The 24,098-nt window shown below is 37.4% G+C and overlaps 1 protein-coding gene across 1 annotated transcript in view; it reads left to right on the top strand.

Moving 5' to 3' along the window:
* Window positions 1-24,098, top strand: part of OCA2 (OCA2 melanosomal transmembrane protein) — a 621,653-nt gene that overhangs the window by 366,766 nt on the left and 230,789 nt on the right. Inside the window, exon 18 of the mRNA XM_043996561.1 lies at window positions 9,287-9,414. Coding sequence (XP_043852496.1) covers window positions 9,287-9,414 — 128 coding nt within the window. The remainder of the gene's footprint in view (window positions 1-9,286; window positions 9,415-24,098) is intronic.

Consider the following 24,098-nt stretch of genomic DNA (forward strand, 5'->3'; position numbering starts at 1 on the left):
CTCCTCCTTAGGTCCCACAGACACCCACGTGTTTTCCAACCCCCCCCCTCCTGGTCAGCCGTTCAGCCCTCTCATCTGATGGTAAGCTTAGTTCCAAAAGATGCTGGTACTGCAGCTGATTCGGAGGCTGGGGATAAATTCCCCTTGCGCAGTGTGTTTGGGGATTTGTGTTGGCACGATGGGGGAAGAGGGTGTTGGATTCTGCTTGCAGCCCAGTATGGCCCCCTTTAATCTGGAAAATTATCTCAGCATCTTTTTTGGGTTTTGCCACTACAGGGTTTGTTTTATTGCTGTTTTGGAGGTAATTGTGTCAGGAGCTCTGTACCTTTAATGTCTTTCCTCCTCCATCTTGGCTCCACCCCCAATTTGTCATTTTTCTAAAAAAAAAAATTAATTGTTTTGCTTTAGAGGGAAATGCCAAAAATGAGAAAGTCCCCTTAAGTCCTAGGACATCTCTCTAAGAAAGACATTATATAAGTACCACATGTAGGAATTATGAACAAGGAAAATTTTAACAATATTCTAAAACATAGTTATACAACTCAGGTAAAAGTTAACATTTTCCTTCATTGAACCAGAACAATAATAATTTAATCTTAGATAATCATTTCCCTAAAACCATTAAATCTCCCTATGACCACTTCCCTCATGGGTTTTTCTCTCAGCTGATCACAAGTGACCTGGTATAATTGATAGTTAAGGAAACACTTGTAAGAGTTTTCTTTAAGATGAATCCAAAGGCCTCAGATTTGGATATATTTTTAAATGTTTTATTGATATTTTAAAAGAGGAGGGAGGGCAGCTAGGTGGCATAGTGGATAGGATACCGGCCCTGGATTCAGGAGGACTTGAGTTCAAATCTGGCCTCAGACACTTGACACTTACTGGCTGTGTGACCCTGGGCAAGTCACTTAACCCTCATTGCCTTGCAATGCCCCACCCCCCAAACCAAAAAAAAAAGAGGAGGGGTTTGTCTGCTTCCACATCCCAATATGTTTCATTGCCATGATCAAGATTTTTGAAATTCTTCTTTTGGGGTATCCTTCCATTTCTTCCTGTGCCTTAATCCTTCTGAACCTATTTTTAATCCTGGGCATAACCTCTAGTCCCTCCATTCCTCAATATTCTTCTTGGATATTACCCCTTTTCTGACTTCACTTTTTTTCTTTCTTTCCAGTCTTGACCTTATAGTTAACCAATTCAATTGTACACTGCTTTCTAAGCTTGAACCCTTGCTTCCCTGTCTTATTGCTGTTCATACCTGGCCAGTGCAGGATCACTCCTGCTCTATGCTATTTCTCCTCTTACCTACTTGTTCCTGAATGATACTGGACAAAGTGGTCAAAGTGTACTGAACAAGACTCACTGTAAATTTGTTATCCAATTTCAAATGGGTCCTCATTGCAGTAAGGCAATTCTTTTATGCTTGAAACCATTGAATTGAATTGGTTAGTCTCCAGGACTTCACCGGATACTTGAATGAGAAAATAGGGGCCATATACTTATGAGCTCTCTCTTTCACCTATTTTATGTCTAAAAACCTCTTGACATTGCTCTCTCCCCAAATCTTCTTTGTTTCAAACTCTGATAAGGGGGGAACCCTTCACTTTGCCAATGTCAAACCCTCTTCTGTGCCCTTGATCTCACAGTCTCCCATCTCTTTTAAGTATTTGCCCTTTTGATCATCTTTCTTTCTTTTCCTAATTTTATGTTTCTCCTTACTCATTTCTCCACTGTTCATAATCCTTTAAGGAACCCAAAACCATCATACTATCTCCTTAAGCTATTATCTTATATTTCTCCTCCTTTCCATAAAGTCCTAGAAAAATTCTCTACTCTTATTTACTGTACTTCTCTCATTCTTTTTTCCTTTAAAATTATATTTTAAAAATTAACAAGCTTCTATTTTTCTCCACACTCCCTCCCCCAAATTGAACAACAAAAAAAGAAAAAGCTTATATTAAAATATATGCACAGAGTCAAGCAAAGCAAATTCCCTCATTGACCATATGCAAAAAAATGTTTCATTGTGTATCTTGAGTTAATTGCTTATCAGGAGATTGGTAGTATGCTTCTTCATTGGTTCCTCAGAATAATGTTTTATTTTTGCATGGAGCAGAGTTCTTAAGTCTTTCAAAGTTGTTTTTTCTTGATAACATTGTTGCAACTGTTTACATTGTTCCCCTGCCTTCAGTTTAGCTCAGTTCACTCTGCCTCGGTTCATATAGGTCTTAGTTTTCTCTGAAACTGTACATGTTATAATTGTTTATAGCACAATAATATTTAATTATATTTGTCTACCTTAACTTATTTAGCCATTCCCCAATTAATGGGTACCCTTTAAGTTTCTAGTTCTTTTCCATTACAAAAAGAGTTGCTATAAGTATTTTAATAATACGGATTCTTTTCTTCATTAAATAAATTCTTTGGAATATAGGCCTAGTGGTGGTATTGCTAGGGCAAAGGGGATGTACAGCTTAGTGTCTTTTGCAGCACAGTTCCAAATTGCTTTTTGGCATGGGTAAACCAAGTCTCAGCCCCACCAGTATTATTGTACCCATTTTCTTGTGGCTCCTCCAACATTTGTGATTTTCCTTTTTCATCATTATTACTAATCTGATATGTATGAAATGGAATCTCAGAGTTGTTTTAATTCATATTTCTCTAATTCTTTGATATTTGGAGCATTTTTTTTCATATGGGTATTGAGAATATGAGTTTCTTCCTTTGAAAATTGCCTGTTCATGTGCTTTTCCCATTTATTAATAGGGGAACAACTTTTGTTTTTACAAATTCCAATCAGTTCTTTACATATTTTGTATAGAAACCTTTACCAGAAAAACTTGATGCAAATTACCAGTTACCCGTTTCCCTTATAATTTTAACTACATTATTTTTATTTGTTTTGTTTCTTCTCAGTCCTCATCCTTCTTGAACTCTCTCTAGCATATGCCACCACTGATCACTCCCTCTTCCTGGATAATCTCTCCAAATCATCTTTTGTACCTTTCCCCTTTTCACTATTAACAAACTACCATATTGGCTCAGTTTCTCATCACCTCAATTCTATTCTATTGTATTAGTTTTCCAATGGATTTCCCTACTACTAGCATTTTGATTCTTCACACAATCCTAAAGTGTAAGTCTGGCTATTCATTCACCTTTTAAATAACTCCTAGTAGCTTCCTTTTGCCTCTAAGAAAAAATACAAATTTAAAGCCTTCATTTAAAGCTTTTTGCAATCTGGCTCCAGTTTTCCTTTCTACACACTTCACCCATCATGTACCCTTCATTCTAGCCAAACTGGCTACTTGCTGTTCCCTGAAATCACTCCATCTCTCCATTTATATGCCTTTGTATGGGTCAATCTCCATGTCAGAAATGGGCTCCTTCTGCTCATTCATCTATTAGATTCTTTAGGTGCCTTTAAGAGTGAGCTTAGGGGCAGCTAGGTGGCGCAGTGGATAGAGCACTGGCCCTGGATTCAGGAGGACCTGAGTTCAAATCTGGCCTCAGACACTTAACACTTACTAGCTGTGTGACCCTGGGCAAGTCACTTAACCCCAATTGCCTCACCCCCCCCCAAAAAAAAGAGTGAGCTTATAAGTGGTATAGTGGATAGAATGCCTGGCCTGGAATCAGGAGGACTCACCTTTCTGTGTTCAAATATGACCTCAGACACTTGCTAGCTATGTGACCCTGGGCAAGTCACTTAAACCTGTTTGCCATGGTTTCCTCATCTGTGAAATGACCTGGAGAAGTAAATGGCAAGTCATTTCAGTATTTTTGCCAAGAAAACCCCATATGCCATATAGGAGTCCTGTGCTCCCTGGAGTCATGAAGAGTTGGATATGACTGAATAATTGAACCACAGCAACAACCAATCTGGATAAGTTTTTAATATGGACTTGGAGATGGCTGTCTGTCTTTTGTGTAGAGCTAAAATAACTAAGTACAGACAGGCTCAGCATCAGAAGGTTGACTATAGCATCTAAGGTGGTCTGCTATCATCTTTGAGGAATCATCAGTAGACAGATGACCCATGATTACAAACGGAAGGATACTTCAAACTGAGAGTATTGGGAATATAAACTGTGGAGAAGAAGGCTTGAGTGGTTGGTGGGTTGTGGGTGGAGAGAACATGGTCATTATCTATAAATGTTTGAAAACATTTATATGTGAAAGAATTAGATTCATGTGCATTGGAAGTAGGCAGGCTAGAGTTTGAAGAGAACAGGGTTGCAGAATTTGACTCTACAACTTTTCAAAATATGATTGTTGTTTAGTCATTTTTAAGTCATGTCAGACTCTTTGTGACCCTATTTGGGGTTTCCTTGACAAAGATCAGAGTTGTTTGCCATTTGCTTCTCTAGCTCATTTTACAGATAAATAAACTGAAGCAAACAGGGTTAAGTGACTTGTTCAGGGTCACACAGCTGGCAAGTATCTGAGAGCAGATTTAAACTCAGGAAGATGAGTCTTCCTGACTTCAGGCTCAGCACTGTGCCATCCAGCTGTCCTTTGCAAAAATTAGAGCAGTTCAAAAATGTGAAAGAGCTCCTTATTGAGTTTCTCTCCTTCTATCAAGAGATTTTCCAACATGAGTTGATTAACTTACCATAAGGAATGTCAAAGAAGGGATTCTTGTTTAGAGTGAGAGATCAGTATGGAATCTGAGGCTTCTTTTAAATCTAAGTCGTGCAAGTCGTGTTATACAATTTGGAGACTGCATCTTTAAAAGTAAGAAATATTTTGGAGTTGGTTACAATTAATAGATAATTAAAACAAAGTTTCCCCTCTGTTTTGACATATGGTCAGTCCAAACAGTTTAACCACTGTGCTCTATTTATTTTTCAATTCATTGACCCACTCCCCATTCCTACTCCCTTGGCTTTTAGAGGCCTATGTCTGGCCTTCTGTTTTTTTATTCAAATTGGGTACCATTGGAAACATAGATGAGAAAAGATGTGACTATTTGCCACACAGTTTCTCCTTGAGGGTGGAAGAGCTATTGATGAAGGCATCACAGTTAAGTGGGTAATACTTTCATAGAAACAGCATCTGATGAGTATAATTTGCTGGGGTGCCTTCAATTTTAAAGGCCATTTTAGTTTTTGTCCATTTGTTCTTGCTGAGACCATTTGTTCTTCTTCCCAAGAAGGGTAATAAATGGTATATTAAGCTGACAAACCTAACAATTCAGTTAAGAAATTGTAATAGAGTTGTGTGACTGGAAATTGTGATGTTAACACCTACAGTCTCACTGACACCACTTACTCTTTTTCCCCCTGATGTTATTAAGGAGTAAAGTGACCACAGAATGTGTAGCCCATGATAAAAGCTAGAGGGATTATTACCAGGTGCATGGCCAAAGAAAGTCCTTCTTTTGCTCTTATTTGAAAAGAGCAGACCTTCTATGGCCAATATGTCAGCAAAAAGCCAGCATCAGGCCTTAGAACCAAAATTGAAAAGAAAAATTGAGGTTTATACAGGGAAAAATAAGACTTCATTGGGTTGCTGACTATTGTTGAGAGCTTGGGTGATAAGACAAAGCAGTTTGAATATAGAGTTTGGATTTATGGGAACTCAACTGGAATTTGTAATTTGTGTCTGACTTCAGGCTAGAAAAAAATGTTCTCCTAGGGAACTGTAGGCATCCCAAAATGATAGGATAAATATAATTGTAGGGAGCAGAGTTTTAGAAAGAAACTTGCATAACTGAGTTCTTATAAAAATTCTTACTAATTCTTTCAACTATTATATATTTTTGTATACATATATACAAACTATAGATGTATGAATGTTAAACTTTCCTTAAAATTGAAGAAATTTTTTTGCATTTTTCAGAATCAAAAAAGATATCTGAGATTCTTTTCTTATTCTTTTTAAAAAAACCTGCCTCATCAGACATTAAGGCAAACATCTTAATTGCAAAGGGACAAAGCAAAAGCATTATCAAGAGGTATTATATAATCATGTTCAGTAATTTTTCAGTTGTGTCCAACCTTTCATAACCCCATTTGGGGTTTTCTTGGCAAGAATACTAGAGCGGTTTGCCTTATCCTTCTCCAGATCATTTTACAGATGAGGAACTGAGGTGAACAGGGTTAAATGACTTGTCTGGGTTCACACAGCTAGTTAGTGTCTGGAGCCAGATTTGAATTCAGGAAGATGAGACTTCCTAATTCCAGGCCCAGCACTCTATCCACTGCACCATCTAGCAACTCATTATATAATCATAGAATCTTAGCTTTATGAGCTAGAAGGGACCTTAGAAACTATCTGGTCCAGTTCCTTCATCTTACAGATTAGTGAACTGCTGAGATTAAATGACTTGCCTAAGACCATATTGGTAAGAGACAGAGAAACAGAGGGAATGTGTTAGAGGGGAGAGAAAGAGAGAGGGAGAAAGAGAGGGAGAGAGAGTTTAAGCATGTACTAAGCATTGTGCTAAGAGTTAGGGATACAAAAACAAGAAAATAAGATGGTCCTTGCTCTCAATGAACTTTCTTCTGAGGGAATAATATATCACACAAAGGTGGAGCAGAAAGGATGGTTGGCCTCATACCTGTGGAGGTAAAGGCAGCCAGTATAGAAAGTGATGGTGGAGGAAAGTGTACAATGTGGCTATGACTTCTGATGATGTAGTAGTCCCATGTAAGGACGCACCACTCATCCATACGGCCTCAGCCTGGAGTCATCCTTGGGCCAAGGCAGCAAATGTGGAGAATGAACTGAAAATTTGGGGTTCTTTATCATTTTTGTGCCATGGACCTCTTTGGCTGGTTTAACTTATGAACCCCTTGTCAGAATGTTTTTAACTGCTTAAAACACAAGATTACAAAGGAAACAAATTATATTGAAAAACAGTTCTCAAAATATTTTTAAAACTTCATGGACCCCTCAGGTCAAGCACCACTGATCTAGATGTAGAAGAGACCTTAGAAACTATCTAGCTCAACTCTTTCATATTATCAATGAGTAAAATGGGCCCAGTACCATTAAGTGACATTCCCAAGTCATGAAAGTCATAGATGACAGCCTGTATCAGAATTAGGTTCTATGGTTCCAAGTTTAGTGCTGTTTCCACTGAACCATACTATCTAATTTATTTTTATCTTAAAAAGTAAGAAAAGGGGGGGGGGCGACTAGGTGGCACAGTGGATAAAGCACTGGCCCTAGATTCAGGAGTACCTGAGTTCAAATTCGGCCTCAGACACTTGACACTTACTAGCTGTGTGACCCTGGGCAAGTCACTTAACCCCCATTGCCCCACAAAAAAAAAAAAGTAAGAAAAGGAGTGGATATTACTCTTTGGAATTAACCAGTTAGTATTTATTAAGAAGCTATTTTGGGGGTGGGGGCAGCTAGGTGGCAAAGTGGATAAAGCACCAGCCCTGGATTCAGGAGGACCTGAGTTCAAATCTGACTTCAGACACTTGACACTTACTAGCTGTGTGCCCTGAGCCAGTCACTTAATCCCCATTGCTCCATAAAAAAAGAACCTATTTGAGTGTCAGCCCTCTTCTAGGTACTTTGGGGGATACTAATAATAACAACTACCATTTATATGTCCTTAGAAATTTAGGTTAACAAAAGATTTACCTAACTACCTTTACAAGTAAGTAGTAATGGTGTTATGATTTTAGCTTTACAAATGAGAAAATAGGCTCAGAGAAGTTGAGCAACTTAATTTAATTAACTTAAGTCCAAGATTATACAATGAGTAAGTTTTAGAACCAGGACTAAAACCCCTTTCTTCTGACTTCACATTTTTCCAATTTAATACCAGGCTGCTTCTCTACCCTGAGGTATTAGATGTATGTATGTATGTATGTGTGTGTATGTATATATATATATATGTATGTATGTATACATACACATATATACACACACATATACATATATACACACACATATATAAATATATATACACACATATATAAATATATATATACACACACAGACAGATGATAGAGATAGATATAGTTAATATATAATATATATAGATATATATAGTTAAATGTATGTAGTTAAACACATATATAATATATATTTAAATTCTTGTAAAAGAAGACCTAGTCTCTGCTCTTAAGATCTTATACTATATTTGATATGGGAAAAAATTAACACAAATTTAACACTTACAGACCCATTAAGTGTTAAATATATGGTTCTAAGTAAAATAGGTCATTGGATAATAGATTTAGAACTGGAAGAGATCTTGGAGACCATCTAATTTGACTCTCACATTTTATAGATGAGGAAAGTGAAGTCCAGTTTCTTAGGTTGAATGACTTGCCTGAGGTCATACAGGTAGCAAATATCACAGGTAGGATTAAACCCAGCACATTTCCCCACCATACCATGGTGCATCTAGTTAAGAGAGTGATCACCGTGGGCTAGAATAACTAGAGATCTCAATGATGGGCCTTGAAGGATGGATAGGGTTTAGATACTTTGTGGAGAAAAGAATGCATTCTAGGAGGAAGGACTAGCATTAGGAAACATCACGTGCTGAATGTGTTGGCACTAATAGGATGGAGATCAACCTCACTAGAGTAGAGTGTTTGTTGGATAATGGAAATAAAACTGGGTAGGTACTGAGTATAGCATTATGTAGAGACAGAGCCTGTTTTCAACATCTCTTCCAAATCTATGGCACACAACAGAATATACTAATTATTATTGGATATACTAATTTTCATTGTTATAAACTAGTTATTATTGGAGAAAATTCATTTTCATTGGTTTTCTAAATTATGAAAATAGCCTGCTTTTAATATTCCTGAGGAAGAAAGTATACACATGAAATAGAACCAAATTGGAATACAGTCACATGTACAACTGTCCTTTTTGGGGAGGTAAGCAGGGTTAAGTGGCTTATCCAGGGTCACACAGCTAGTACATTTCTGAGGTCAGATTTTAATTCAGGCCCTCGACTCTGGGAATGGTTCTCTATCCACTGTACCAACTTGCTGCCCCAATTGTCCTTTTTTAAAAAAGAAAATAATTGTAAATAATCCCTTTATGGTTTGATGTTTAAGAAATGTAACCCAAACCCAATGGCCTTTTGCATCTCCCTCATCGAGTAACTGATACAAAAGTACTTTATAGGGCCTGAATAGTTTAATTGGATAATTATCTACTGTCTCATTTTTGCTCTAGTTTTCAAATTACCCTCTCCTATTAAAAAAGTTACCCACACATAAAAAATTAAGTATTCTTTTGTGGTTTGTGAATCATTAGGAGTTAGGTTTACTGATACATTTACTTATTTTTTCAGGATGGATTGCGATTCTGGGGGCTATCTGGTTACTGGTATTAGCTGACATTCATGACTTTGAGATAATTCTACACAGAGTCGAATGGGCCACCCTTCTGTTCTTTGCAGCACTATTTGTCCTAATGGAGGTAAGAATTCAGAAAAGCTCTACTGACATATTTAATCATTTTCTAGCTTTTTGCATTCCATGTTATAAAGAGTATTGACTGAGTATACAATGGCATATTACACACTTTAGCCGACTTGGAAAACCAGGAGAATTACATGGACATTTCATTTAATCAGTTACTCATTCACTCATTCACTCACTCATTCATTCATCCATCCATCCATCCATCCATCCATCCATCCATCCATCCATTCTTTATTCATCTGTCTAACATTTGTATCCCCAGGCATATAGCAGACACTTAATAGGTGCCTATTAATTGATCAATTGATTCTCAAGGGATGACTACATGCAAGACACTGGGCTGGGCATGGATTTTTTTTTTTAATCAAAAACAATTTTCAGCAGAGGTATTCAGACAGCTGAGTCCAAAGTGGTGATGGTGGCATGATTTTGGTGCCCTGAAACTTGCTATGATGTTTTCTACTATACTGTGGAGTTTGACATCAGGTGAATCAGTATCATTAAAAAAATCAGATATTAATGTTTCTGTGCATTTCTTTGCATAGCGTCTGGGTATGCTTGATGTCAGCATGCAAAAGGATTCCATTAAGGAAATGACTAACGAACTTAGAATGTTTTGGTTTGTGGTTTTAAAACAGTTGTTCAAAATTCATCCTTGGTATATAAGATATTAATCAGTAGGTTATCTGCAGGGTAGTATGTTTTCAGCTTCAGATGCTCCTGTAGATTGTCTGCTTAAGCTCAGTGACAGCTGCTCTATGTTGATGGAGAGAGTGTCCTCATCAATAAATTCATATATCCTTTAAATATTGACATGTCCATATGCTTTTTTATGTATATTTTAATTTTAAAACAGCTTCAGGAAGCATACTCTTCCTCTGAGAGCAAGCACAAAGCTAAAAAATAATCTCAACAACTCAAAACTTCACTAAGAATGCAAGTACAATTATAAAAGGAAAAAAATTCCCAAGATACTACTTGAACTTTATCAATTCACTTTAATTTTTCCATAGAGGTTAGACTTACATTTCTTTACTTTTCTTTCTTTCTCTCTTTCTCTCTCTCTTTCTTTCCTTCTTTCCTTCCTTCCTTCCTTTCTCTTTCTTTCTTTCTTTCTTTTTCTTGTGAAGATCAAATGAGATATTTATAAAACACTTAGCAAAATGCTTGACACATAGTAAGTCCTTAATAAATATTGCTCCCTTCTCTTCTTTTTCCTCTTTTTTAAAAAATAATCTGTTATAAGGGCTGGTTCTTAAGGAGGGGAAGAGGTGAAGGATACAAGGGGAAATATATGCAATGTACAAATTAAGATATAAATTAAATCCATTTTAAGAAGGAAAAAAATCATCCAGTTTCATCTCAAAGAAAACACATAAGGAGGCACTTTTCCTCCTTACTGTACTTAGGGGGCTCTCCAACTGTAGAAAATTCAGGAGAATTAATAAGGGTGGACCCAATTGCAAATCATAAGAACTTAAAAATTCTGTAGATCTCCCACAGTCTTTGAGAGATGGGGAACTATAGGTGTGCAACAGTGCATTTACAATAATATTGACTTGATTGATGTGATGGATAATTCTACTGACTGAACTGGGTTTTGTTTTTTTCTTAATTCTTTGCCGTAAGAGATGGTTCTCTTAGAAGGCAGGGTAAGGGGATATACTGGGAAATGTAGTTGATATAAACAAGACATTAATATTTCTTATATAATAAATACATTGTTTATTTCTATTGCTAATAATGTGATCAATAATATTTACATAATTTTTTAAAGTTCTTAAACTAGTTTTGTCATGTTCCTTGTATTCAAGTGTTAAGGGCTAAAATTCTAGCTAAACTGTCTAAAATATCTAATGAGTGGTCGCCAATAAATTATAAGCTTTAGCAAGAGTTAGGCTTTTAAGCATTTATTAAGGAGAATAAGAATTTGGTAAAGAGAGAGAGAAAGGCCTAGATTCCTATCTATTAAAGGGAAAGTGCATTTCTAGCTCCGCTCTCCGCCAGAGTCCCCAGGAAAGAGTGCAAGACAGAGCGCCAGTCTCTTCCTTCTTCCTCCCACTAGCCAACATCACTTCCTGACACCAAAGAAAAGACTCCTGGTCTTGCCCTCAAAGACCTTCACTTCATGGGCGGAACTCTTCTACTGTAAGTCTCCAGCAGGTGGAGTCATTCCAATTGTTACACAAGATAAGCTCCTTTAATATCTAAAGTTATGTTTGCATTTACATAGTAGAGTATTGAACCAATAAAATCCCTAGTATAGAACCCCTCAAGCCCATTTATTCCAACTTTTAGGATGGTTTTATTTTACAGTGCCTGACAAATAGTACTTGTTGTTTTTGTTGTTCAGTTATTTCAGTCATGTCTAACTCTTTGGGACCCCATTTGGATTGTTTTTTAGCAAAGATACTAGAGTGGTTTACCATTTCCTTGTCTAACTCATTTTACAGATGAGGAAACTGAGGCAAATATGGTTACGTGTCTTGCCTAAGGTCACATAGCTAGGAAAAATTTGAGGCTAGATTTGAACTCAGGTCTTTGTGACTCCAGGTCCATTGCTTTATTTACTGTGTCACCTTGTTGTAATTACTTAACATATGCTTATTGACTAATTGAAGCATTGGGAAGCAGAACATTATAGGAACGTGTTGGGGAAAGAAAGAAAGGAAAGAAGGAAGAAATGAAGAAAGGAAGGAAGGAAGGAACTTTTATTAAATATTTACTATGTGCCAGGTACTGTACTAAGATAACAACTGGAGACACAAATACAAGTAAGGAGAGTGAGAGTAGAGCACTTGTTAATTGAGTCATTTCCTTGATTCTTTGTTCTTTTTTCCATATTTAGTTCTCCCACTCTTCCATCTTAAGGCTTTCCCCCTAGTTTATACACACAATGCAAAGTGAAGAATTGTGGTATTACTGATAATTTACTCTAGACAAGCTACTTTGCTTTTATCAACTAGGTAATTCAGACTCACATTGTATTTACGCCTGAAGTTATTGGGAAAAGTGACTTTAGCTTTGTATTTCATTTTATAGATGAGCATAGCAATAGAAAGTAATCGAGTCACAACGCTAAACTCTGTGGATAGTGTGGGAGAAATGTATTTTCACTGGAACAATTTCTTCTTCTTCTTCTTCTTCTTCTTCTTCTTCTTCTCCTTCTTCCTTCTTCCTTCTTCCTTCTTCCTTCTTCCTTCTTCCTTCTTCCTTCTTCCTCTTCCTCTCCTCCTTCTGCTCCTCCTCCTCTTTCTCCTCAACTTCCTCCTCTATGATATAACATCATCTTCTATATTGAAAGTTGTAGGTATTTTTTCTTTTCTTTCTTTTCTTCAACTTTCACTTATGTTACTTTGGAAATGAAATTGGCATCAGTGACAGCATGGTGCAATGGAAAGAACACTGCATTTGGAGTCAGAGAAACTAAGGTCGAATTTCAGCTTGGCCAATTACTTCTTGTGTGGCCTTGGGCAAATCATTCAATCTCTCTGTGCTCCAGTTTCCTTATTTCTAAAAGTAATGGATTGGACTAGATGACTATTAAGGTTCTTTCTAGCTCTATTTAGAGCTATTTAGAGTACCTTCTGTTAGTCAGAAGGAGCAATGTTTAGTAGCCATTCTTTAAACAATTGAGGGGTTTGTTGTTGTTCAGTCATGTCTAACTTTTTTGTGACCCCATTTGGGGTTTTAGCAAAGATACTGAAGTGGTTTTCCATTTCCTTCTTCACCTCATTTTGCAGAGGGGGAAACTGAGACAAACAGGGTTAAGTGACTTGCCCAGGGTTACATAGCTAATGCTGTTTAGACCATTGCCATGTGCGTTTTCCCTAGGTGTCTGATACCTAACACATTCTAATATAAAAATGATCATCACAGTAATAACATTTCTTTGAGTCACACTGTTATTTCTTTTTCTTCCCAGTTGTGTTTAGATTTTTAATTTATTTATAGACCAGAGTCTATGCCATCTAATGCATTTAAATCCTTTTCTTTGTATGATTCTTTAAATCTTTCTTTCTTTATAACTCTTGCCCACTAATCTCCTCTTGTGTTCTTCTCTTTTATTTACATTTCCTTGCATAATTAGATGGTTCAGTTGGGGCATAATGTTCTAGCTGCAGTCAAGTAGTGAGAAGCCTTTGTGCCCCAGCTTTGTCTCAGCATATAACCTGGTCTTGTAAGCAGTTTCCTGGTGATATGTGCAAGGTGGTTTTCAGTTGGAAAGAACTAAATTTGGAGAATTTGTCAAGCTGTTTCCTTTATCATCTACCTCCTGACAATGCAGATTGGCAGCAAAAACCATCCCCTTGAGACAGGCATGTGGGTGTTTAACAGAGTATACAACCTTCGTCCCACCCCCCTGCAACCTCGCAAATATTATACAGCAGAGGTTACTGACAAACACACTGAGTTATTGTACCTGGAGAGCACTGTGTGGTTAAGAACAGAGATGTTACTGACCTTATTGATGGGGTTGTTGTCCCCCAAACCCTGTGATATTTTCTGTTCGTAGACTTAAAACCCTGGGAAGCATGTAGCTCTACCTGGCATATATGACTTTCCTGAAAACATGAACTGTTGGAGCACCAAACTCGTGTCACCACATCATTCCAAAATGAAGATCTGGCTTTTTCCCTGTCACTCTCTCACTTCATAGATAATAACCCCTACTAGCCAAAGTGAAAACCAGAATGATATTTAATTCAACAGTTAAGTGTCCAATATATGCATTGCTCTAAGATATGAGAATTCAAAGTAAAATAATAACACAATAAAAAACCAAAACAACTTGTCTATGCCTTCGAAGAGCTTATATTCTATTGGACAAATACAACACATGTGAATTCATGGATAAATGTATCAAAAATATGCACAAAGTGATATAAAGTAATTTCAAGAGGGAAATACACTAAGAATGGGAGAGGGAATGAGATCTGAGAAGTCAGGATATGGAAGCTGAGCTATACATTGAAAGAAGCCCAGAATTCTATTAGACAAAAGCATTGCTGGACACCATTCCAGGCAGGGGGGATGCACTACCTGTACAAAGACATGGAAGAAGGAGATTTGGTGTTCTGTGAGGGAATAGCTAACATGAAGTTTTGACTGAAACAGGAAGCTTGCAAAAGGAAATAAAGCACAATAAGACTGGAAAAGTAGCTGGGGCCTTTATTATGGAGGGCTTTCAATAAGGGGCTGAAGAATGTTTATTATACTACAGGAAATAGGGAAACATTTGAGATTTCTGAGTAATTGAAGAGTTCAGTCCTGTTTTTTTTTTAAATCAATTTCAATCCAGAAGTTTTGGGCTTCTCTGTTTCTACTCTTGCCCACTGGTAGCCACTTTGGGCTTTCAAGAGCATTTGTTAAGAGCTTACCATGTGCCTGGTACTGTGTTAAGTGCTAGGGGATAGTATGAAATGAAAAAGGAATAGTCCTTTCCTTCAAGGAATTAATATTCTAATAGGGGGAAACAATATGTAAACAAGTAGACACAGGATATATAAAGAGCAGATGCAGAAATTGGGTCAGATTTTTGCCTTATGGCTTTACTATCTTGACTTTTTAAATGTGGTCACAGTGGGATGGAGAAGGCATCAGTGCTTTAGGATGGATTGATTTCAGCTGAACCCTCTTCCTGTTAAGGCTGTGCGAGGAACCAGTGTAGGCAAATACTGGCTTGAATATTATGGCTCATTTGCTTATCTGTACATTGGCAGACTAGCTCATTGCCAAATTAAACATATTATGATCCATATGTGAGACTTTCACAGGACTGTTTGCATTGATTAATGCCTTGCCTGTTATAGTGGAATACCGTCATCCATCGTCTCTTGTCAGGGTCTTGTGACTGCTAGGAAAGGACAGAAACATGCATTTGTTGAGTACTTTCTATGTGCTAGGCACTATAAGTACTATTTTATTTGATCCTTACAACGACTTTGTGAAGTGAGTGCTATTTTGATCCCAATTTTACAGGCGAGGAAACTGAGGCAGATAGTGGCTAAGTGACTTGCCCAGGGTCATACAGCTATTAAGCGAAGTTGAATTTGAACTGATCTTCCTGATTCAGAGCCCACTGTTCTATCCATTTCAGCACTTACCTGCCAAGGGACCTGAGACCTATAGACTGTGATCTTTGTGAGCACACTGTAGTAGGTGCTTTAATAGAGGTTTATGGACTTGATTTGACTATAATAAAGATACACTAAAGAGACTAGGAAAGTGCTCAGTAACTGTCACCAACTTTGTGACAGTCGTCCCTGCCCCCAAACTTCTATTCACAAAATCCTCAAGCCACCTACAGTATAGCTCAATGCACAAAATTCTTCCTGAGGATGCACAGTGCATAAATATATGCAAATTCAAATACTTGAGAAAAAACAACCAAGTACCCATATTATCTCAAACTGTAGCAATCTCCCAGAAAGAAGTCTTATCCAATTCTCTTGTTCTTTTTCCTCTAAACATACTCATCTATACAGTCCTGGTCCAGAGACTTCAGATATGTCTGTTTTTAAAAGCTGTCTACATACAGAAAATTTCAAAGTGGGAGGGAATAAACCCTTTATTAGGGTTTATTGAAAGGAACTACACTGCATTCTTACTTCTGCAGCTCAACTCCCCTGCCACATTTTTGGCGAGAATATCCACTCCTCTGTTTCCCTTTGAGAAGGCTTATTCATGTCTAGTTCTGGGGAGTGATGTCATGCTTCTGGGAAGATTGGTATAACTTAGAAGAAGATCCATCTGTTAGTCTGTATCAATATGTGAATAATAGGAGAGACCTTGGCAATGGGGACTGAATAGGCCTGATGATGAGAGCAAAGCACAGTTGATGAAAGCTTTCTCCAAATTAGATCAGTCAATATTATTTTTCTGAGTAGCATCTCCAATGCCCCTGCTCCTCCTTTCCCATAATTACCCCTAGTGCCTGATAGGAAGAGGAAGACACAGGTACACTAACAGACACAATTAATTACACTCACCTTGCAAAGTTCAAGGGAGGCATTGAAATTTTACCCAGTACACTCTAAACATTTACAAAATTCATAGGCACATAAAGAGGAGGCTTCAAATAAAAAACAAATGGAGATTCTATTTGTGCCTGAAATTAAGTTCCATCAAACTAGCTCAGCATGGTTGCTGCTTTCTAAGGATCTAATGAACAACTGCAAGAGAAGTAGCTTTCATTTTGGGCTGGTGGATTAGAGAACCAATATTACCACAGAAGCCAGTAGTAAGGGTTTCTGACCGAGGCCTTGGAGAATATTATTGGCTTAGTCCCTGACATGTATGCCTTGATCCTGTAGAATATTTTGATTGTTCATGAGTGCTCATTATTCTGGTGGCATATTATTAGCCCAGAGAAAAGAAGCAACAGCAAATTTATATTTATTTTATTTCAAAGTTTGCTTTAAAAAAAAAACACCTTACTATTATTCTTTTGTGAAATCAGTGAGTCTTCCTCTTACAAAGGGAGCAACTGAGACAGAAGGTCTTTCAGATCTACTCTCCTATGCATTGAATCACTAACAGAGCCAGGAGGGACCCTAATTGGGCGTCCTAATCTGTGGACTTTTGACTGGCTGGCTATCTGACTGCTATTAATCGCCTAAGCCCGTCTGTTAGGGCTGTTTAAAAATTCCCACAATTGCTTCTCCCAAATTGATAAGCAAACACCGTCTTTCCATTTAACAGCAAAGGATTTATTTAGGTGAATAAACTTAGGGATAAAGGCAACAAAAGTAAAATATGACCTCTCAGCATCTCTGTAGCATCCTCCTCCACCATCTAACTGCAAGTCCCCTCTCTTTCTGGACTGTTTCTCTGATGTCCTTCCCTGTGTCTCCTTAGCCTCCTCTGTACTGACTGATCTCCTTCTAGTATCTCCCCTCAGCATCCTTTCACTGAAAGCCCTTTCTCCATATCATTGGGAAACCCTAGCGTCTCTGTACAGACCTACCTTCTTTTAGCGTCCCCCCTCACCGTCTCCTTAGTGTCCTTGTTCCTCTGGCATCCTACCTGACTGTCTAACTACCCTGGTATATAAAAGGCCTCTTTCTTTGGGAACCTCAGGGCCAAGCCCCCCCACACACATCAAGCTAATTGGTTAGCTGCCCTAGGGCCTCGGCTGGGGTCTCGAGGGGGCCATGCCCTGCTCTGTGCACCCAGGGCCTCTGCACAGCCACGCCAGGGGCTGGCAGCGGCAAGCCTGGAATCTCAGGGAAGATCCCCTCAGGGTGGAGGGAGCTGGGACTTTTCGCAGCCATCCAGCCTGGCTGGCATCCCCTAAGGCTCCAAGGCCCACAGGGCTTCTCAGCTCGGCAACTGAGGGGGAGGGGTGCTAGCCTGCCTCACACAGAGAAAAACCCTGAGGGCCTAAGGCTTTTTAATCTCAGCCTAAAGGCAGGGTCCCCAAATCACAATAAATTCCCACAGTGACCAGTGCCTTTTTCAGTGTTTAGCTTCTTGTGCTTTTTAATTGAAAATAGGATCAGTCTGGTCATTGAGAAAGTCAGGCAAATGCGAGAAATATTGGTGCATTGTGGTACTCTGGCCACCTTTTGAGAATTTAGGATCTTAACTTTTATGTCAGAGCATCCCTACATACAGGAAGGGCTAGGTTACACTTTGTTCAGTTGTTTGAGTCATGTCTTTCTGACCCTTTGTGAAGCCATTTGGGGTTTTCTTGGTAAAGATACTAGAGTGGTTTGCCATTTCCTTCTCCAGCTCAGTTGACAGATGAAGAAGTGAGGCAAACAGGGTTAGGTGACTTGCCCAGGGTCACACAGCTAGTAAGTGTCTGAGGTCAGATTTGAACTCAGGTTTTTCTTACTCTAGGCTTCATGCTCTATCCACTCTACCATCAAGCAGCCACGGTTATACTTTGGAGGTATATAAACTTCTCTTTCTTTTACCTAGGTATAATTTTCAAACTTTAGTATCTTGTTTTCCCTTAAGGCTAGCTGTCAACTTCCTCTCTCAAACCCTCAGGCTCACAAGACTGTTGACTTTGCTCACAAATAATTGTAAAATGCTAAGCCATAGTACACACATACATACACATTTACAAATATATCACATATTTCCTAGAAATTTATAAATGTATATATGTACATATATACATACACACATCTTTTTACTTGATGATACATATCTATAGCTTTCCCCTAGTTTTACTGGAAATGTTTTCCCTCTTTCTTGAGGAAAGGGACTATTTTATTTTATTTTTGTGTCCCTAGTTCCTAACACAGTGTCTGGCCCATGTAGGGTATTTTTTGGCATTGGTACCCTCAGTTACCTCAGATTCTTTTATTGGAGAGCTGGAGGGCAGAACAAAAAAACTCATCCTAAAATTTTCTTTCACAGAAGACTCAATTCCTAGCCAATTCTTCATTTCATACCAGGTTCTCTATTTGGTTTTGACTCCATAATCATTTTGTCTTCTTGCCAGGTACCCTTTGCTCTCTCCAATCTTTTCTGCATCCTCTTGCGTATTGTTTTCCTACATTAGATTGTCTGTTCCTTGAAAGCAGGGGCTATATTTCTTTTTCTTATTTGTATCCCCAGCTCTTAGCACAGTGCCTAGTACATAGTAGGTACTTAATGAATGTTTATTGTATTGAGTTGAATTGATTATGAATTTGCTGAAATGACATTTTTTACCTATAACATTCTGTATGTCTATGAAAAGATAGTTATTCAAATATACTACCCCACTTTTAGTTCCCCAAGAATTTATTTCTAAAAACGACATAGAGTGATTTTTTAATGAAAAATTGTATCTTTCAAATGAAAGAATAACATTAGTGCTCTTTCCAGGTGGCAATTCCATTTGCATAAAACAACCCACTCAAATCAGTGAACAAACATTTGTTAACTATTTAGAAAGAAACAGTATGGTATAACGGACAATGAGCGAACCTCAAAGCCAAGAAGATCAGAGTTCAAGTGCCAGGATGTTTGACACATTCTGGCTGTATGATCCTCATCAGGAAACTTAATATCTCATTGCTCTGGACAACTATCTAAGAATCTAAGTTGCAGAGCAGTTGATGACCTATACTGGTAGAGGGAGTTTCCTCACCAGGAAGTTTCCTACACTAATGAAATTATAGATGCAGTTTCTATCCTATATAACAAGACACTATTTTGAACACTATAAAGGACACAAAGGGATGGAAGACATGGCCTTTCTTTCAAAGCGTTTATTGTCTATTTGGGAGAGGAAGAAACAATGTCTTCCTTTTGGGTTTCTTCTTGGTAATTTTTAAGAAAGAGGTTGTCTTAAAAAAAAAAAAGAAAGAGGTTGTCTTAAAAAAAAAAAAAAAAGAAAGAGGATGTCTTCCTGACTAGGCCTTAAAAACTGTGAATGGACAGAAACCTCGAAGTAGCAGACATTTATTTCTATACATTTTCCCAAAGGTTTCTTACCTTGTTTACTCCAAACTTAAGACAGAGAGTTATGAGGATAAATATAGAGATTTGGGAGTTGAAAGAAATTTGGAACCTTCTCCCAGCCCTGGGACCTTGAGATCCAAAAGAGATGAAAGCATGCTTCTTTATTGCAAGAGGAGAGTTCAAATTCAGCTAAATTTACAACATTAAATATATTTTAGGCACATTAACATATCTCATACTATTTTCAAGTTGCAATTGAATTCGTACCAATCTGATATCTTTTGACATAATCACCCACTCACCCTCAGCAGAGAAGTTAGGCTGTTTAGGGTTGAGAAGCCATTTATAACTATCATGGATGAAGGAAAGAGCCAGGTTGTAGGTGTTTTATTAATTGATACATGCAGTAGCTTAGTGTTTATATCTCAACTAATCATTAAACCACATTTGATTTTGGCCTCCAGAAAAATACTGCCACCTCTTTTGAGCATATGGAAACATTTCCACCTTACACATTATTCTGATAAAAATAAAGCCACATGATTAGCAAATTCTGTTGAGACGTCCATTTGTAGATGTTTCTAGAAGCAGATGTATCTCTGTTTCTGACAAATTTCCTATGGATGTGAAGATTCCTTTGCGGTGTAATTAAGGAAGCATAGGAAAAAGAAAAGGGAGATCTTGTTCCAGAATTCTTGGTCTTAATCTCAAAGTCCTCTTCTTGCCACTGCCTTATCATAGGGGATTTGTTCAATCAGCATCTTCAAAGCACCATATTTTGCCAATAGCTGCCTTTCCAAGACTTTCATTTTCTTAGTTTGTGAATGAGAAGATCAAGAAGAAAACTGTTGTAGCTCTTTCAGAAACATTACCTTCTTAGGGAAAAGCATCTTCAAATAACCAAAAAATGCAAACCTCACAAGGTATTTTTATGTATCATATATCATTTTACTGTTTGCCTTATGACATTATTTGAGCAAACCTGTTTTTTGAAGTCTGAGTGTGAATGGGCAAAAAATTCCAAGCCGTGTGTGTGTGGATTAACAAATCAATGTGACTTGTGGTATTTTCTGGTGGTGTGTGTGTGTGTGTGTGTGTGTGTGTGTGTGTGTGTGTGTGTGTGTGTGTGTGTGTGGACAGGAGAATTTATTAACCTGATGAGTACACCTCGGCTAGTTTTGTTGCTGTTTTTCAAAAGAAGCACTGTACTGGTTGAGAATAGATATGCTAGAGAGTATATTGGCTGTAAAATAGATGAAGTCTAACAGAAGCTAGTGAAGTTTAAAGTGTTTACTTTGCTGCATGATAATGAGAATAAGCTGAAAACAGCATGGGCAGTCACAATGGATAAATATCTGTATATTGCTAGGATAGGATGTGCATTCCAGGGTCTAAACTTGATCTTGTGAAACTGATTCTCTTCAAAAACTCTATGAGGGAAGCAAAACAAATAATATAATATGTAAAGATACTCGTATTGTAGCTGGTATCTTCTAAAGCAAGCAAGTCTTGCAAAAGAAGCAAGGAAAATAGAATGCAGTGAATTACCTCATGATATTTTGAAATACCCTCTTTCTCTTTCTTTGGCATATATATCTGTATATGTATACCTATAAAAATAGATATTTGTTTGTTTATAATCCCCATTGGAATATAAACTTTCAAAAGCAGGGATTATTTCTTTTTTTTTATTTGTATTCCCAGTGTCTAGCATGGTATCTGACACAAAGGAGGTGCTTAATCAACGCTTGTTGATTGATCGGTTGGGGTAGAGCAAAAATTGGTTTAGAAGATTATTAAAAAGAAAAAGAACCTCTTCAAAAATGATAATATATTACCAACAAAACCTAGCAGGAAAAGATAGAAAGAGAAATTCCATTTAAAATAACAGCAAGGGGCAGCTAGGTGGCACAGTGGATAGGGCACTGGCCCTGGAGTCAGGAGTACCTGAGTTCAAATCTGGCCTCAGACACTTAACACTTACTAGCTGTGTGACCCTGGGTAAGTCTCTTAACCCCAATTGCCTCACTAAAAAAAAAAATAACAGCAGACATTATAAACTACTTGGGAGTCTACCTACCAACACAACCCTAGGGCATATGAATACAATTATAAAACACTTTTCACACAAATAGATGGATCTAAAGAATTCAAGAAATATTCATTGCTCATGGGTTGTCAATATAATAAAAATGACAACTCTACCTAAATTAATATATTTATTCAGTCCCATACCAAAATAACAAAGAATTATTTTATAGAGCTAAAAATAATAACAAAGTTAATCTGGAAGAACAAAAGGTCAAGAATATCAAGGGGATCAGGTAGCTAGGTGGCATAATGGATAAAGCACCGGCCCCAGATTCAGGAGGACCTGAGTTCAAATTCAACCTTAGACACTTGACACTAGCTGTGTGACCTTGGGCAAGTCACTTAACCCTAATTGCGCTGCCTCCCCCCCCCAAAAGAATATCAAGGGGATCAATGAAAACATTTGAAGGAAGGTGGTCTAGCAGTACCAAATTTCAAATTATAGTACAAAGCAGTAATCATACAAATAAACTGATATTGGCTAAGAATTAAAGTTGTGGATCAGTGGAACAGATTAGGTACACAATACACAGTAGTCAGGAAATAGCTACAGTAATCTAATATTTGATAAATCCAAATATCCAAGCTTTGGGGTCAATAACTAACTATGATAAACATTTCTGGGAAAACTAGAAAGCAATATAGTGGGGCAGCTAGGTGGCGCAGTGGATAGAGCACTGGCCCTGGAGTCAGGAGTACCTGAGTTCAAATCTGACCTCAGACACTTAACACTTCCTAGCTGTGTGAACCTGGGCAAGTCACTTAACCCCAAATTGCCTCAATAAAAAAAAAAATTAAATTAAAAAAAAAAAGAAAGCAATATAGCAGGAACTAGGTTGTAGATCAACATCTCATCCCATATACTAAGACTAGATCAAAATTGATAAATGATTTCGATGCAAAGGGTGATATAAGTAAATTAGGGGAGCATGGAGTAGTTTAACTATCAAATATGAGTAAGGGAAAAGTTTGTGACAAAGCAAGATATAGAGAGAATTATGGGAAGTAAAATGGATAATTTTAATCACAGGAAATTAAAAAGTTTTTGCACGAATAAAACCAATGCATCAAAAATTAGAAGGAAAGCAGAAAACTGGGGAATTTTTTATAGCAAGTTTCTCTGTCAAAGGCCCAATTTCTCAAACATATAGGGAAACATGCCACATTTACAAAAAGAAGAGAAATTCTCCAAAAGATAAATGGTCAAATAATATAAACAGGAAGTTTTCAAAAGATGAAATCAGAGTTATCAATAGTCAGTTTAAAATGCTCTAAATTACTATTGATTAGAGAAATTGAAATTTCAAAAACTCTGAGGGACCACTCCATAATTCTCAGATTGGCTAACATGACAGAAAAGTAAAATAATAAATGTTGGAGGACATATGGAAAAAATAGGTATGTCGGTTCCCTGTTCCTAGTGGTCCAACCATTCTGGAGAATGATTTGGAACTCTACCCAAAGGGTTAGAAAACTATTTATACCCTTTGACCCAGCAATACCACTCCTAGGTCTGTATTCCCGAAGAGATCAAATAAAGAGGAAAAGAACTTATATGTACAAAGATATTTATGGGAGCTCTTTTTGTTGTGACAAAGAATCAGAAATCGACTAGCTGCCCACCAGTTGGAGAATGGTTGAACAACATTGAATGAATATATGGTATGTGTTTGTCATAGAATACTATTATGCAATAAGAAATGACGAGCAGGATGGTTTTAGAAAAACTTGAGAATACTTTGCATGAACTGATATAAAGTGAAATAAGTAGAACCAGGAGAACATTGTACACAGTAATAGCAATATTACAACAATGATTAAATGTAAGTCTTAGCTACTCTAATCAGGACAATGATCCAAGACAATTCCAAAGGACTGATGATGAAAAATGCTATCCACCTCCAGAGAAAGATATGATGGACTCTGAGTACAAGCTGAAAAATACTTTTTTCACTTTCTCTATGTTTTTCACTTTTTATTTTTTTGCAGTATGGCTAATACGGAAATATGTTTTTCATGACCTCACATGTATAATTGTTATCATATTGCTTGCCTTCTCGGTGGGTTGGGGAAGAGGAAGGAGGGAGGGAGAGAATTTGGAACTCAAATTAAAAAAAGTGAATGTTAAGAAAACAAGCTTAGTTGATAGTTCAAAATACTCAAGAGGATTAAAGATTATAT

Source organism: Dromiciops gliroides, chromosome 3 (genome assembly GCF_019393635.1).
Source record: "Dromiciops gliroides isolate mDroGli1 chromosome 3, mDroGli1.pri, whole genome shotgun sequence".
Classification (NCBI taxonomy): Eukaryota; Metazoa; Chordata; class Mammalia; order Microbiotheria; family Microbiotheriidae; genus Dromiciops; species Dromiciops gliroides.